At 43.8% G+C, this 17804-nt stretch overlaps 1 protein-coding gene across 2 annotated transcripts in view; it reads right to left on the minus strand.

Moving 5' to 3' along the window:
* The window catches only part of ITFG1 (integrin alpha FG-GAP repeat containing 1), a 104299-nt gene that overhangs the window by 17466 nt on the left and 69029 nt on the right, over positions 1-17804 (minus strand). For both annotated transcript variants that reach the window (XM_044427687.1, XM_044427688.1), the window contains exons 13-14: positions 14779-14822; positions 11294-11372 (exon numbers count right to left, since the gene is read on the minus strand). In XM_044427687.1, the coding sequence (XP_044283622.1) occupies positions 11294-11372; positions 14779-14822 (123 nt within the window). The remainder of the gene's footprint in view (positions 1-11293; positions 11373-14778; positions 14823-17804) is intronic.

Below are 17804 nucleotides of genomic sequence, written 5' to 3' on the forward strand. Positions count from 1 at the left end.
GGGGGATCGATATTCACCCCCACTTTTCAGATCAGGAGTTTTCAGACTTGATATAAGTGCCCCCTCCCCAAATCTGAATGTGTTTGAGACAAACGGTTCCTCTCCAATTGTATCTCAGCCTCTTTCCCTCTCTATAATTCCTCTGTCTGTCCTGCTCCAGGGGTGGAGATATGTTAAATAAGATTAGAATAGGCTAAATATGTTAGATTGGGTTATCTAGAGAGGAGCAGCCACCTCTATAACAACAGGCCCCTGCCAATGGGAGCAGGGGCACACATTAAAATTGCCTGTTAAAAGGGTGTCCCACATCCTAAAAATGACACCTTAATTTATATTACATTGCAGGATGAGCATTCAAAATTTTGGAACTCCACCTTTATGGCCTATCATGAGTTTCACAGCTGAGATTAGAAAGAATTTAATCATGCCCTGTTCTATTTAATATAGGCACTTCTCAGATTGCTGTGGCCAGGAAGATGAGTAATTTGTTAGAATGACAAGACTGTCACCGAAAAGCATGTATGCAGAACTGCGACAGACATCAACTGCGACAAATCTTCAAAATAAACACGCTAGGCAAGCTGTGGGGATGCAGTGAGGGGCTGGTCTTTTGCTTCTTGTGCTGGAAGTGTCAAAGCCACAGTTCTTTTGTAAAGGGGGGAAAAAAATCTGAAGGGCGAGCAATAAATGGCTAGTTTTTAATTAGATCCAAATGCTGGACTAAGATTTTATTCATTTCTCCAGTGAACACTTATTTTTCCATGTCTGCCTTTCCCTTACACAAAATCAATTCTCCTGTTTTGAAAGCTTGTGAAGTGGGCCTTTATGTACCCAGCAGAAGACAGAAACGTACCAACATGTACCAGTATTTGGTACTGAATAAAGTACCAAACCAGCAATCATAATAAATGATGATAATTCATGGGCAGGATAACAGCCAGTATTTCAGCATTCATGCTCCATAATTTTGTTATATTCTTTCCTCTGCTCTAGAAGGCCAAAGTTCCAGCTGGCTCAGTCATATACAAGTGGCACTGCCTATTCAGTGAGATCATCTCCCTGACTTTGTGGACTTCATAACTTTTATGTGGACATCTTTGAGGAAAAGAAACCTAAGTTACTGAGCCAGGCAAACTGCCAGTTTTCCAGAGTTCTTTCTCATGACAAAATGCTTAATTTCTCCCTGTTGGAGGCCCTCAATGCCCCCCTCCATCGCCTGCGAGAGAGACACAGAAAAGCCATGCCAGATAGTTCTTACAGTCTGGAGAATCGCAACCATAGTCTTGTCCCTTTGGAAAGAGATTCAGAAGGAGGATCAAGACAACAAAACATCTTCCACTCTTGTCCAAAGAAGGCTTATCCAAGGGATGGAAAATGGGTCTCATCTTCCTGGCTGAACATCTACACCTGTGCCTCTACCAGGTCCTGGAGTTTCTTCTGCTCCATCACCGCCCTCAGAGGTCACTGGAGCGGCTGCCAAAGATGCCAGCCTGGCATTCATTATTATGTAAATCAGAATGGCCGTGATTATGAAAAGGAAAACAGCTGTGCAAATTTTCATTTTTCCCTTTTCAAGTTCCACAATACTGACACTGTTGATTAAGGGTAAAGCTGCAGATGTAAAAACTCTCTAATTTATTTGGAAAGCTGCAAACAGAACCAAAGGAAACACTAATTTTTGACTAAGCTTCAGTGGAGCAGATTCAGGCATCCGGAAGTACAAAACTCAGAGTAACAAAGTACCCTTGCAGAAAGTAATCTGGGAAGATTATACCTTTGATAAGACCCCAGAACCTTGGGTTTAAAAGCCCCTGGTAATTGTGTTAGCTTATGAATCCAAGGGCCAACAAAAGCAAGTGCAGAGGGCAAGAAGTTTGGGAGCAATAAGAACAAACGAAAGTTAGAAATAAGAATAAGAATCCAATTTAATTTGTGCAAATGTTTGCAAAACTAGACTCTGAAGTCTGAATGTTGTATGCTATTGCGGAAGGATGGATGCATCTTCTTGCTCAACCTTTTACACATGCTTTGATTTAGAAAGATTTGCTGCCTTTCTTCTGTATTCCACCAGTGCCAACAGAGAGAAGGCTCCCTTTTCCTACTACAGATGCAACCCATCTCAACAGGGGATCGAGCATGTTCCTTTTTTAGTTACAGCTTTGCAATCCCACTGGGTTGTACGTCTGCACTTCTCTCTCCAGCTTTAAGAGCTTTGCTGCCACGTTCTTCCCTGCTGTGTTGACCCTCATATTCTACTGTCTTCCTGGCAGGACAATGCTGGAACCCGAGGGATTGTTTAAGGAGTAGTAGAAAGGCAATAGTTCTCCCAACAGGACTGAGGTCCTACTCAAGGCAGCTGGAGCCGTAGGAAAACCAGAATATCCGGACTGGTCTCACCTCTCTGCTCCAGACCCACTGCGATCACCCCCAGGAACAAAGGTAGCAGCCACATTCAGAGAGAAGCTCAGAACCCATTAGAGTGTCAAATAGCCCTGAGTCCTACTTGCGAGGAGAAACATGTTCAGCATTGGGGCCCCACCGACAAACCAAGAAGGGGTCCTGCATCTATATTCCCCTATAAATGTCCTCCTTTGCTGCATCCTGTACTCTGGTCTTCCTGATCATTGAACTGCAGGACGGCTCATGAAAAGGCAGAAATGGGACACCCCTCTCCACCCCACTCATGCATCCCTTGATCAACCTCAGCGGATGGGTGCCTGCCCCACCATTTCCCCTCCATCTTCTATTCCAGCATTATCCCTTTCCATCTACCTTGATTCCTACCGTCAGTTTCCTAGCACTCCTCATTCTTGGTGGTAGCTAGTACAAGAAATGCCACGTTAGGTCAAGCAAAAGGTGTATGGCCCAGATTCTACCTTTTATTCAATCAGCGGCATTCTTACAAGCTTTTATGATGGAAAGTACTGAAGAGGTGCTCCATGTAGCAATTCCTGAGCCATTCCTGCCCATTCCCTGGAACGAGGAATCTGCCCTTTCCTGTTTGCTAGGGAATATAGCTCATCTGGACACTTCTGGGTTCACACCTTGCCCCTCAAGTACAAAAAGAGCACATTCCCTTATGAGCGCTATCCTTCTGCTCTGTAAACACTTTGCTCCTGCTCTCTATCTGCTGATGAAAATGTGTTTTTCCGAAGTATATTAGTAAAAGTGCTACCAATAATCTGTGCACAGCTCACACAGCTACTGTAGATCCTAAGTTCGAGGAGTCAGAACAGTACTAAATAATCATAGCATGACGAAACTGTGTAAAGCCCAGAAGGGTGACAAAAACGCTGTCTCAGCTGCAGGAGAAAGGCCAGACGGCCAAGTAAGGTTAAAAATTGCCAGCAAAAAACAAATGCATCATGGTAAGGCGTTGGTCACTGCATCTAGTCTGAATCAGGACATAAAGAGCAGTGAATTGAAAAGAAAAATGACCCAGGAGTTAAGGACAGAGATATTCTTCCGCGCCCTTTCATGCTTGTCAGACTGAGCCAGGGCGTTAATACATAACAGAATTTAATGAAGATTAGTCATGTCTCCCTGAAATATTATAGAAAGAGCTTCCTAACTAGAGAGGAAAATAAGGTCTTAAAAGAATATGTTTCTGCATTGCTGGAGGGAAAAAAAAGAGGGAGGATATGGGAAACGTCCGCAGAAGTACAGCTCTGTTGGTTTGCACTGCATTGCATTGCATTACATTATTTGCTCCTCTACATTTGAGATAGAGACTGAAGTTATTAATAGACAAAAAATTAATTTTTTTAAAGGGAATAACACATGTGTTATCTTGAGACTCAGCTATTGCAATGTGCATTATGTCCTGATTATTTTATGTTTTTCAGTAAGTAGTTGATGCCCTAAAAGACCAAGCTTCAAGACTTGATGTTTTCGGCTTCCACACTTTCATATAGATCTTCTCAGAATATCTTTTGCCCTGACAGTCCAGTAAAGAACCTGGAACAGACTCAGGGCATCGTGGAATCCTGACTAGGATCAGGGGATGGATCCGCCATAGACACTCTCAGAATTTACACGGGGTTGCTCCTCACAACTCTGCAGGGGAGAGTCAGTGTGGAAGAAAACCACCTCTCCTCTGGCAAGAATGAGGGCACATTACACAGACGCTCCAGTAGCTGCACTGGATTCTTGTGGAATTCCAGTAGAATTTGGATATGGAACAGACCAGGCTGCGGTAGAATATTCAAACCTACAATGTCTCCATGCACTTACTATGGGTCAACCTATGACTTATACGAGGAATGCAAGAAATGGGCAGGGCATGCTCAAGGTTTCCTCTTGCTTGCCTTCTTCTCTTCCTGCAAGCACCAATGAGGGAACTCCAGAGGTAGAGGAGAATGACTGATGTTATAGCAGCCACTGCATTGTACTCTTCCAGATATTCTTCAGAATTAAAGGACACATGCTTTGGGATCTTATTCCACACTTTGGATACAGTAATTGCCCAGTCAGGTCTAAGGGGGATAAAGCTGGAATGGCAGCGCTCGTGGCACAATAAACTTATCACACGGTTTGTCTACAACAAACAAGCTGGCGAGTTACTCCTTTGCGGTTTCTCCCGCAAGGAAGTACGCATTGCTTTGATGCACATCCCTGTGAGTCTGGGGCTCACCGTTGCCCATTTTACAGATACTTTACTTCCTTTAAGCATTCATTTGAAACTTAAGCAATCTTTTCCAGACCTGAAGAAGCTTTGTTAAAATAGTAAATCTTGCCTAATCCCCTTTCGCTTTAAGACAATAACTCAGTTTCATCTGGAAGATGCCTGCACATGATCATTACTAACCGCACAGAACAAAATCATGTGGGTGTAGCCATGAGAGAGACGCCATCCAAGGTGAAGTGTGCAAATCCATGGCATGCCTCCATTTCAAAGAAAAAGTAACCAAAGAAACAGTAGAGTCTGTACTTTTCAAATACATAAATGCACAGATGGCTTTGTATAAATTAGGGGGGAAACGCACTGCAAGCAGCAGCGAATGTAACAGGGCCATCCGTAGCTGGTGAGCTTTGGAGCTGGCAAGGCCGAGCTCTTTGTTCTTTCCTTACGCAAAGCCGCAGAGCTGAGGGCACAGCGCTCGCATGCCGTTTCCTCGTGCGCAGCCACCCTTTTGGATAGGCACTGCATCCCAAACAGAAGCCGTCCGTTGGTCCTTCCCCTGCGATGTATACGTCTGCTACTCCTCTAGCCAAGGACACCTGATACGGTCACGTCCTGCCATGTTCTTATTTTAGACCAGATGCTCGTCCCTTGTTGATTTACCTGTTTGTAAATGGTGAGGAACTCTGCGGCTAGACTGTTGCATCTCTTTGGGCCTGGAGGTCCCCTAAAAGGACGGACCCGTACGTAAAATTTTTGTACGTCTGTGTGCACTTGCTATGTGGTCAACATAGTATTTCTCTACTGTGTTTCCTCAAGGAGCCTATGCTGTACCATTTTTCTCTTGGTTAATGAAATAATAGCACTTTCGGCACTCTGACATTTAAATGGCGTTTCTGTTCTACATTCTACGCATCAGTGTCCACATCTCCCAAAGGTGAAGTCTCTCCTCCAAATGAAATACAGCAGACAGACACATTCCTATTGTATGTTCCATGCAGAGTATTTCAGGATGAGTGCAATATAATAAACAGCCAGGCTGGCAATTCAGTCCCCAGACAAAAAGGTCAAGTTTGCTCTCAGACCAGAGAATCTTCTATGTGTCTTCCACCTGCCTTTCAGCAAATTTCAAGCACACTTTGATATAGCTTTGTTGTAGCAGTGGCTTTCTTCTTGCCACTTTTCTAGAAAGCCCAGATTTGTGAAGCATCCAAGTCCAGGTGACAGTTGTCCAATAGAAGGTTTGCAGATCTCTCTGGCTCTCTTTCAGTTGCAGATCTCTCTGGCTCCTTCGGAATCACTAGAGGCTTCCTGGTTGCTTCTCTAATGCTCTCCTTATCTGGTCACCACATTTGGGTGGCCAGCCTTCTCTAGGTGAGCTGGAGTTATGCTGTGCTATTCCTCTTTTGTAAGAATGGATTTAATGATGTCCCAGGGATGTTCATACTTTTAACAACCCGGACTTGATTGGATCTTCTGTACCACTTTATCCCAGAGTTGTTCTGATAGCTACTTCATGATGCTGTTCTTTTAGACAGAGCATCCAACAAGCCCGGGGGCCCTCCAGAAATAAGTGTATTTAATCTAGGATTGTGTGCCATTGGACTTGCACACAGGTGGGTCCCATGCAGTGGACTCCATTCAACGACAGCGTGTGACTTCCAGAGGCAGTGCGATTGCACCGGAGCTTATTAAGGCACGGCAAAGCAAAGGGGATGAACACTCATCCAACCAAGAAGTGCCAGTTTGTTTTCATTGCACCTTGCGAAAAGCCCTTTGCAGGAACTGGCAGAGTTAACAATGCAAATTGCAAATATACGTAGGTGGAAGAGTGATGACTTGAAGCTGCAGTTAGCTAAGCCCAGAATTAAAGCCTTATGATGCATAAATATTGATGAATTTGTGAGATTAGTTTTTAAATATTAATAACCTGTTGTTTGCAAGCAATGTTGGAGTCAGCTTCTTGAGTATCAGACTTCAGTGTCACTCTACAACCATGCAATCAAGCAAGAAGATAATGATGATTAACTTAGTAGTACCTAGCATTTACCTACGCAATAAAAATTAGAGCAACGGACTATTCTCCTCCTATGGCTTACATGGAAAGCAAATCTTGTTTCAAAATGAGAACACAGTTACGAGATTGAAGCTGACTGGAGAAACTATATTTTATTGTGCATTAAGCTAACTGGCAATTTCAGTGGTGCCAGAAATTCCTACTTAGTTGGGAATTCTTATTTTCAGAGACATATTTCAAATTATCAATTTCATTCTGAGTAAATTGATCAATAAGATCTCATGGTATCTAGACAGACAGGTATCTTTAAAGTTGATTTTGTAGGGAAAAAGTATACAGTTAAGCTGAATACTTCACTTCAAGTTATGTGTTATACATGGAAACCCTATATTTATATCTACTTTATTTATGTGTTTTGTTATTTGTGGATACAGTTGGTTTTTTATACTTTCCTTTTAGCCCAAACAAACTTCAATCATTCATGAACATTTCAAGTCAGTGAGCCTATATAGGAAAGACGATATCTTTCTTTCCCTCTAAGTCATGTCAAATGACACACCTGGTATTACCAATTTCAGCTTAAAGATAGTATTGATTACAGATCGGCTGCAATGTGCACATGTGTATGAGGACGGATGAAAGGGCTGCACCTGTTTAGTCCAGAGAAGAGAAGATTAAGGAGAGATGTGATTGCTGTTCCCAATGCTGGAACGGCTATCGCAGGAAGATGGAGCGGACTTGCTCTCTGTGGATGTGCCAGTAAGGATTAGAAGAAATGGGTGGAAATGGTGAGGAGGCACATTTTGGCTAAAGAGCAGGAGAAATGTCCCAGTGGCCACTGTTGTTTGATAGTGGAATGGACTGTCGCCGGAGGCGGTGGATGTTCCTTTCTTTGGATTTAGATGACTTCCAAGATCCTGTCCATCTTTAGGATCCCACTATATTATGCCAGTATCACAACATTTAGGCCACTCCTCTGTCTCTTGAGAATCCACTGCATTCTGTATAGCATGTGCGCCTGCTGTATTAAAGGCCTGGCATCCATCTCTGGCTTGAAGCTGTCATTTCATAGTGTCACAGAATGGTGGAGTTGGAAGGGTCCAGAAGGTGACTGGCGACACCCCCCCCCCCCGCTTGTGCAGGACACTCAGTCGCACCATCTCATTTAGATGCCAAAGGCCCATGTGCCAGCAGGACCCCAGGACAACAGTCCCCGCAGTCACGCCGTCGCTTCCCCACTGCAACTTGTTTATTCACCTGTGTTTCACGTTGCGCTACACAGACACAGGTGAAAAGAGGATCCTGGATGCCATTGCCGCTTTGTCCGCTGCCCTTCTGCCCAGCAGGGGGCCTGGCAGCTGAGGACAATGGCGGCAGGAAGGCAGACTCACGGAGGAGGAGGTGGCGGCACTGAGGACTTCCTGCTGGAGTGATCCAGCTTCCCTTCCATTTCCTCTTGCGCTGGAACCTCACTGGGGGCAAAATCTGAAAGCTTCCTTGCGGATGGAACATCCATCACAAAGCCAAGAGCTTTTGCGAGAATGGCAACTCATGAACGTCCAAAGTGGATCGAAGTACAACACTAGATCACCACACGGTCCCTGTTATTTATTTATAACATTTTTAATCCCATCTGATGTCCAGCATGGCACTCTAGATGGCTTGCAAAGCTTGTCGGCCCATTTTGCATCTGAGCAGGCTTCCCTCCCAGGAAGCTCAATTCTCTGCAGATTCAACCTCCAGGCGAGTTCTGAACCTCTCCCTCTGTCCTCCTATCAGGGGGACAGGTTTCTCTTACCATCTGTGCGCTAAAAATGATTTAATTTATTAAAAGCCAACATGATGATAAAACTACCCAGACTGACAGTTTTCATGCAGAGAACCAGTCTGTTGCCAGTTCTGGATAGCTGAAATATGACCACCCTGCACATGAAATGCTTATTATAATCAGTTTAATTATATGGGTACCTGCAGCCAGCTGTTCCACAACACTGTATGCTTTTATGGCATCATCTCCCTTGAAATATCAAGATTTGCAAGCCTGGGATGGAGCAGGCGCCATTATTATTCATAACCAGCACAGTGAAAAAACAGACAAAAAGCCGCAACTGCATAAACAGACCCAATGAGTGCAATTAAGCCCCCTAAAAGGTCATGATAGATTTCATTTAAAGCTGCATTAACCGTGCACTCTTTGCCCTCAGAAGGAAGCCAACAACTGTTAGCTTTTCCTCCCTTTCTTTTAAAAAAGCCTTTACCCACTCTTTTCTTAAATAAATGCGCATAATTTTTCTGCCAAGGAAAAGGGACTCATTTGCCTCAAGTTACAATTCTTAGAAAATACAATTATGACATGGCCATGTATATTCACAGGTCACCCCAGCCACTGGCTCTTAATAAAGAACTTGGCTCCTAGATAAGTTAGTATAGAATCCTAACAGTAGTGAGTGAGCAATCAGGTGGACTTAAGCCTGGAATGGGCAAGCCCATATCTGTGTAACAGTCAGGATAAGGCCTTTAAAAAACAGTGTATTATCCTGAAATGATTTATATAAGGAACCCTGCAAAATTAAATGTTAAAAATGAATGCAAAATGTGGGAGTGTAATACTGGGATAGCATAACTCCCTCAAAAGGTTTTGATTTTAGTTTTTTAGATTTCCATCCCTTCCAATTATTCTGCAAGGGAAATCAGGCCACAATGTGGAGTTTCAGAGCTGAATGTGACTCAAAATCTGGATTCCCATATCCGGGCCCATCATTCTGGCACACAGCAGTTTTCTGGCTCTCCAAACAAGCACAAATCCCAAATTCTGGATAACTCTCAAATACTTGCAACAGTAAAAGATTTTGGACTGGTTAATCCACCTAAACAGAGTCTAACTATACACCAGCAGAAAAATTAACAGCAAATATGCCATTCTCTGCCTGAATCTTTTAAACAAAGGCTTTTAGAAATTTGGATACAGTATCTTTCTTATGCTGACAAGAACACAAATCACATTTCAGCAGAATCAAAATGAAGCCTCAGAATCTCAGTTTGTCTATTGTAACTCGACTGGTTGCAGAACAGTAGAAATCAGAGCAGCGTTTACTCTTTGATATGGGAAAAGCATCTGCCCATGTAAAGAGGGGAATCCAAACTGAAAGCCCCCCTCTGTCCCATTCTTTCAGCAAAGCTTCTGGCTCCACCCTCAGGTTGGTTCCTTTCGCTTGTGGGTGAACACCGGACATGTCACAATTGGCTCGCTTGTTTTGCTTGTCATTTCCTGACTGGGTGGAGGAAATCCATTTTTACTGCCTCCTCCTTTAACTCTGAAAAATCTCCCTTTTTTGTTAACCAAACTAAGCCCTGGTATGCCCAGAAGAGAACGGGGGGGAAGTTTTCTTTTTAAAACTTTAGTTTTGAGAATAACAGAGCTGCCTACGAATCACTCCAGCATGGCACACCCAAAGCATGTCTCAGGATGCCTTTCTATACATTAGTTTATTCAAGGGTTACCCATAGAGTTAATGCTTTCTAATAGGCTACAGAGGTGTAGTTACACTGGTGTGACTTCCCCCTGCCCTGCATATCCAAGTAGAAAGAAAGGTGGGAGGGAAGGTCCATGTCTGTCAGAGATGGAAAGAGCATGTGGTATTTTGTGGAGGTCAGGAGGGAAGTATGTCAGTTGCACTTTGCTTTTGCTGCTCTCATCTATCGAGTGTCAACTGGTCCTCTGGAATGGCGCCTAGTTAATATCAGCTATGTTTCAAGGATGTACACATGCTGATTTCTAAAAAAGAGGGCCTTACACTGGCTCATCTATAGGTCAACATCTGCTTGATTTTATCTATGAGAGTTATACCTTTTGATTTCTACATCAGTCCCCCGCCCCCCCCCCCCCCAATTTTGGAGCCGAGCCATGCCTGTGGCTTTTGCTCTGCAACCACCGAACCTCCTCCCTGTGATATTATGTTTTTTGTGCAAGGCTGGTTGAAAGCCGTCTCTAAGGAGGGCTGGTTCTCACGCTCTGCCTGAGAAACTTCACCAAGTATCCTTGAAGCTCCCAAGTCCTCTCCCTGCACCCCTCCTGCTCTTCCAGCTCCTCCTTAGAACTGGACGAATCAGTCCGAGCAGACTGTAAACAGGAAGAGACGGGGCCTTTCTCTACAACAGCATGCAAACTGGAAATATAGAAAGGCATGTTCTTGCAGCAAATGTTTATAACAAATAGGTAACTTTCGGTGATTCTCTGCATGAGTATCAGCCAGCCCGCACTGGGAGTGATGAGTGGGCATCCAGCCCTCAGGCAGAAATGGTGCCCCATCATTGATAATTCCATTTCTTGTCACTGGTACCTTTGTGGAACCATCTCAATGCTTAAGTTAGGATTGTTGAGGTGGGCCCATCTCATAATGAGGCAAACAGTATGAGCGAAAGCAATGTACATTTTATGAATTAGGCTGTTTTTTATTCATTTGTACTACTTATTAGGTTATATTTAGGTATATTTTGTAACATTTCTGCAATGAGTTTGGCAATATGGGCCATTTCTTTTCCAATTTCCCTTTCATGAAGTTCTTTTTCCTCCAACCCTTTTCTTACCAGCAAGGTCGATAATGCCCCACTTAGGGAATTTGATGTCAAAGCTTGTCAGCAGACAGAAGTCTTACCTGAGCCATTTTTTGAGTATCCATTAGCATCCACAGTTGTATACATAATATATGGTCCAGGCTGATTCACACCAAAGGGCTGTAATGACAAATAATGTGTTGAGTCATTCATCACAAGAAGAATGTGAAAAGAAAAGAGAAGAAAAGACAAGACAAGACTGTCATTCATGTTGGAAATTCTACAATGATTTTTTTGTTGAGCTTCCGAGAGTAGCAGATGAGCTGTTTTGAAGTGGCAGAGAATCGGGGGGGGGGGGGTACCTATTTCCCCTTTCAATACATTCTTGTACACACTCTTCTGAATGCAGTGTGATTGCACCCAGTCACTAACCTAGCCATTGAGCGTTGAGGTTGATTTGAACAAGAACAATAGCATTTAAAGTCGCAACTCCAATCTGGTGTTTGAAACAGCATGCTCAGAGTTCTCCCAAGCCAGTGGTGCAGAAAACAGTACACGTTTCCAACAGAGATACTTATTCTCATCGGCTAATGCAAGTCTAAAAGATGATTGATGGCAGACGGACAGTTTGATAGGAACAGCAGATGCCAGAAAAAGGGCTTAGGCAAGCTGAAATTCATCATGGTTGCAGAACAATTTTATTTATTTGTATATTAGATTTATATCCTGCGTTTTTTCTTTTTTAAAGGACTCAAAGTGGCTTGCATCAGTCCCTTCCTCCAACTCCCAATCTTATCCCCACAACAACAACCCTGTCAGGTCTCTTGGGCTGAGAGTCTGTAACTTGCCCAAAGTCACTCAGTTGTTTCCATGGCTGAGTAGTGACTAGAACCCAGCTCACCTGTGTCCTACACCTGTACTCTGAATCACCACACTGGCTCTCTTACGTTGAAGGTTTTCTTTTTTTGCAGAGTTTTTATTAGTAGGTTTCTCTCTTTTAGGACTATATGAGATGCTGTGTTGAATGGTGGGAAATTTGTGACAAAGGAAGGACTTCTCCACTCAGAACACAGTCCGGCTATGTTATTTACTTCTACAAGATGTGATGATGACTTGGATGGCTTTAAAAGGAATTAGGGAAGTTCACGGAAGACACGGCTTCCAGTGGCTACCAGGCCAGACAGCTGTACACTGCCACAAACATCAGAGCCATGGTGCCTCTGAAGAGCAGGTGCTGGGGAACCCTAGAGAAAGACTACTGGTTTCATGTTCTACTTGTGGTCCCCCAAAGATACCTGAATGTGTGAACAGAATGTTTTATTTATTTATTTATTTATTAAAACATTTTTATGCCGCCCCATTCGCCGAAGCCTCGGGGCGGCTTACAACAAAGCCTCAGGGCGGCTTACAACAGAATGTTGGACGAGACTCGCGTTTGGTTTGATCCCACTAGGCTCTAATGGACTTCCTGTGGCCCACAAGGCCGTTTTCAGTTCTCCTGACTCTGCCAGGCACTTCATTGGACCATGTTGAACCATTTTGGCCATGTGTCTTCAAACTTGCCCCGTCATGTTCGAACGTCTCCTACATACCCTTCTTTCCTAATTTTCTTTTTCTTTTCTTTTCTGCTTTCTCTGACTCCCTGCTTGTTCACCAAGTATCTGGCTTCTAATTCCAAGTCCAGTTTCTCCACCCCTGGTGCCCACTGGCAAAAGTTTTCTTTAGTCACTCCTTGTCAGTGAAATACCCTTTAATTGATAACCTCTGCCTTGCTCCATCCCGTTATCTTTGAGAAGCGCCTAAAGACTCATTTTTGCACTTAGGCCTTCCTCATACAGTTTGCCTCCTCTGTTTGTCTTTTCCAAGACACCTTCCTGACGGATAACAACTGTTCTTTCCTCTGTAAGCCCCGCTGACAAGGGCCGAGCCATTTTAAGATGCCAATATCGCTTTTGATGTTTAATGAACAACATGCCACCACGGATATTGTTCTCTCTGTGTTCAAGTAGCCATACTGCACAGATTCCAGTCCACTGGACACCCAGCACAACAGACATGCAGGCTCTCCATTGCGTAGCTTTGCTTGTACTGCTTATAGGCGGCCAACCAGCCCACACCGAATGAATGCTAACAGAGCCCTAAGGCCATTTTAAATGGTGAGCAGTTAGAGCTCTCAGCCCCCAAAGAGTGCTTCTATGCAGCTATGGAAATTCTAGTGCATAAACAGTATTCTCTTACAGCAGTGATACTATAAAGAAACTGTTCAGAAGTCAAAATCAGTATGAACTTCACACATGTCTCCTTGGGAGTTTAATACAAATGTGAATACAAGTCAGAAGGACGAAGTCTATGGAAAACAGAATATCCTTTATATTTATTTCCCCCAGTTTTCAAGACAGTGGTAAGATATGTTACCTTTGGGAAGGGAGAATAAAGTATAAGACAAATTGTTCAAGAAGGCTTGATCCTCAAATAAAGTCCAAAGCAGATAAGTGAGAGTCAAGCATTTCAACTGCACAGCACACCTTGGGGACCCAAGCTGTCAAGCAAGTTTGCCTGAAAGTCGCTCTCACAAATTGGGCCTTGCTGAGATGACTTTCAAATTTCTGCTTTCAAATTTTTGCTCAAAAGTTTATTATTTGGAGGTTACACTGAGCTAGAGGAAATGGCTGACGAAAAGGCAGCACAAGCATCGCAAAGACACGTGTCTTATTTTATTTATTGAATGCACCTCCCAGCCACCTTTCAAGGCTATGTCAGTCCAACTGCAAATCCACTGCTGTGGTCCAAGGCTGTGGCTTAGTACAGGTTCAAGCCCCGGCATATCCAGGTAGGGCTGGAAAAAGCCCTGCCTGAAATCTTGGAGAACTGCTGCCAGTCAGTGTCCACAATACTAGGCTAGATGGAACCCTGTCAAAGGTGGCTTCCCCTCCAGCAAACACTTCTACATTTGCATTGGTATAATGGAGTTTGCACGTGCCAGTGGAGCTTGCCCTCCCCATTTGCTGACCACCTACTCCTAAAATGGCACTGCAACCTGCTTTTAAAACCTTCACATGTTTTAGCAGGTAAATTGTGATTCAGCAAGTAACAATAAAGGATAGACAGTCTACAAAGAAAAATGCACATGCCTATGGAAACAAACATTCTATCAAATAAAACAAGGCATTCAAGTCCTAGTTCTAATGAATTTCTGAAGAACTGATGCCTTCCCCTGCTTCTTCAATACTGGCATGATCTTACAGAACACTGTTTCAGTGATGGGAAATTGTGAACTCTGATCTCCAAGAATTATGCAGACTTGCAGAAAGAAAAGGAGGCGTGCAGCTGAACAGCCAATTCTTTCTCTCAAACTGATATTCCACAAGATTTTTAGAACTGCTTCATGACAGACCCTTGGAAATAAGGAGCAGTTACATGCAAGCGAATTAAAAATAAATTCCCTATCCAGGAAGAAATGACTCTGAAGTTTAATTTGCAAGCTATTGCACTTACTCCTCTGTCCATTATCTTTTGAAAAGGGCAAAGATGAACAGGATCTGGGATGCCAGATCTTTCCAGTAACAGGTTTCAGCAGTGTACTTACTGATGTCTTATGTGGACAGGCACTGGAACAGAGGCCACTCAGAACTGTGGATAAAACGAGAGAGAAAGTGCAGGGTTATCTGTGCTGTTACCAGTATCACTGCAGTCCAGGAGTGGACAACATACAGTCCCGTGGCCATTTGAACTCTCCCCCCTTTGTCCCTGCTGCCGTGCCACTAATTTTACTGCTAAGGTTGGGCATGGCAGAAGCAAAACTGCAGCCACTTCTCCTAAAGGCAAGTCACTCCTGCAACACACACTTGGTTTTTGAGCAAAACTGTGCTTCACAAAGGCTTTTGGGAGCACAAGTCTGATTTCCAGCAAGGCAGGCACTCCCTGTGTGCCTCCTTGAAGGAGGTATCGAGACTCTAGTGTCAGTGGGGAGGGCCGTGGCTCTCAGTGGGTTCGTAAGTGGGAGGATGACTGGCATCTGGTGCTCCAGAAGTTGCCTGGCCCCGCTCCAGTCCACGCACAGCTCCCTGCAAACCCAGCGTTGCTGCTGCATGATAGTCATTTGCTCAGGCAAGTCAAGTTGCATCTCCTTCCTTCATAAAGTCCCATAAAAATTTAATTACTGTTGTCTGCCTCACATTAACATTTAAAAAGACATTATTGATCTGTCCAAATTATGCCACTTTGCATAATGCAGACATTAATTAAGCAATCACTAGTCTATCATAGCCATTTCCTGGCTGGGTAGCATGTCCCAAAGACGGCTAAAATGCTTATGTTCAGAATGAACAATTAACAATGCATGCTAGGAATAGAGGTCTGCACACTTTTCTCATCATGCTCATTTTTCAGTTCTTGAATCTATACTCCAACCAGTGCCATTTTTCATCGGAATGTGTATCCCGCTTTCCCCCCATGTACTATCCAGGGCACTATGTTGTTCAACTTCACAACAGCCCTGCAAAGCAGGTTAGGCTAGGAGAGGGTAGGTCTGGGCCAGGTCAGCTGGTGAACAGCTCAGTGTCTGAGTGGGCATTTGAACCCAGGCATCCGAACGGCCTGTCGTTCCTTTTCTTACGCATCCTGCAATGCAGCCGTAAATCTGAAACAGGCCATTTTTGTGCTTCCCGGTTGCTCTATCTGCTTTATCATTCTGAGAAAGACTTACATTAACAAAAGAGCCCGACCCAAACTATGAATCAGACGGTATTCAAGAAACAAGGAACAAATGACGGTAAGCTGAATGGATAGAAGTGTTGGCCAGATGCTAGCAAGATCTGGGCACAAAACACAGCTCAGGTGGAGACACCTCCCTGCTTGATCTTCCCTCACCTGTATTGCAACAGAAGCAACCATTTTCATTTAAGGGTTTGTTGGAAGGATGCTTGCGGCTTTACCATTAATATAGTAGACTGTTTCAAAAGGAAGCATTATAAACATACATTTCGTCCCTCTTCCAACTCACAAGAGATGCAACCCTTTGGCCTCACCTGCAGTAAATGAATGTCATTTGATGGCTTATAAATACAGGCATTAAAAATACTAACAGTTTTGAGGCATGGAAGAGCAGAGAGGCAACAAATGCCTGAGCAAATAGCTTCTTGACCATGGGAAATGAGAAAGTTCATCGTCAGCAGCTACAAATTAATGTCTCGTTCACTTTTCCTTTCTTTCTCTGCCCCTTAATACCTCCAAGAACATCTGTTCCTGAAAGCACTTCATCTTTGTGCCAAGAGTTAAAGCTGGTTCAACCATGTTTCGTGCTGTGATTAAGCAGGCGATTCCTTAATAATCTAGTGCCAGAGCTGGGCATCTCTGAAAGGAGTTTGCCCTCTGCAGAATTGTTCTTTTTTAAAGTAATTGGTAGCTTTGCGATTTTAGATGCAAGGCACATGAAAGCACTTCAGAGGGAAATGATGGAGAAAAAGAAAAGGATCTCAGCAAGTGCATACACCATTATTCTGGACTTTTCATACTTTCACACTTCATACAGCATCTTAAATATGATATTTAGGTCACTTTTTGCCCAGTGGGTATCTGAAGAAAGGAAAGCTGTATTTAACAGAACAATTTTATTACGTATTCTACCAAATTACACCATCTTGTGTACATCAGACCCTGCGTGTTCAGTGAATTCATTTCCCTAGTCAAGGGATAGAGGTTCAGATAATGATAAAATGGCCTCAATCAATGAGGCCAGGGACACGCCGTGCTGTAGAAAGCGTCGAAGCCAAGCAAGTGCTGAGCTCTCCCAGTGACCGCACGGAAAGCGACTGGGGCGGATTCTAGAGTTTCCAAAGAAGGATTTCAAATATTTCAGCATTGGTATTCATCACATTTGCTTTCAGGGTGGCTTACCAAATTAAAAATACAATGCACAAAGCATTCCAATAAATAGAAACCAACAAGCAGAATTCTGAACACTCAAAATGCCATGTGAATAAGTGATGCTGGTGGACGGAGGGAGGGCATTCCCATCACTGTTCTTGGGTTGTCACCCGTGTTCTCTGAGACCACACTGATAATCAATGGAGGGGAAAAAAACAGGCCCAAGGTTCTCCTCCAGGTACCTGACTTCCAAGTCAGTCGGGGCTTTAGAATTGAGTACCAGCACTTTGAACTGGCTGCAGGAGCAGCCTGGAGGCCGGGGATACTTCCAAGTCTGGCAGGAGGTGGTGTGAACAAATTGCCCCAGTCCGGACCGTGGGTCTTCTGGGAAGGGGGAGGGGTCTGTATTTGGCCAAACAAATGGGAATCTGCACCCGGACAGAATGTAAGTCAGAGCCTTGTAGACGAGTTTCTGCCTACACATTTGGGTGGCGAAGGTCTAGCCCCAAGCCTAATAAACAGGCAGGCCCTGTGCCTGGCTGCTCAGGCCTCCAGCTCCCCCTTGAAAACACCTTTGTCTTGGAGCCAGGCCCCGCACCTGCTCTGCTCCACTCCTCCGCAGTGTGCAGTTTTATTTCATTTTTAACCTCCTTTCTGCACCATACCTGAAAGTTAATAATGGGAATGCTATTCCTATTATTTATTATTATTGGTATGGATATATTATAAAGCAAATAATAACATGGA

The sequence above is a fragment of the Varanus komodoensis genome, unplaced genomic scaffold (genome assembly GCF_004798865.1).
Source record: "Varanus komodoensis strain SLA01 unplaced genomic scaffold, ASM479886v1 scaffold19, whole genome shotgun sequence".
NCBI lineage: Eukaryota > Metazoa > Chordata > Lepidosauria > Squamata > Varanidae > Varanus > Varanus komodoensis.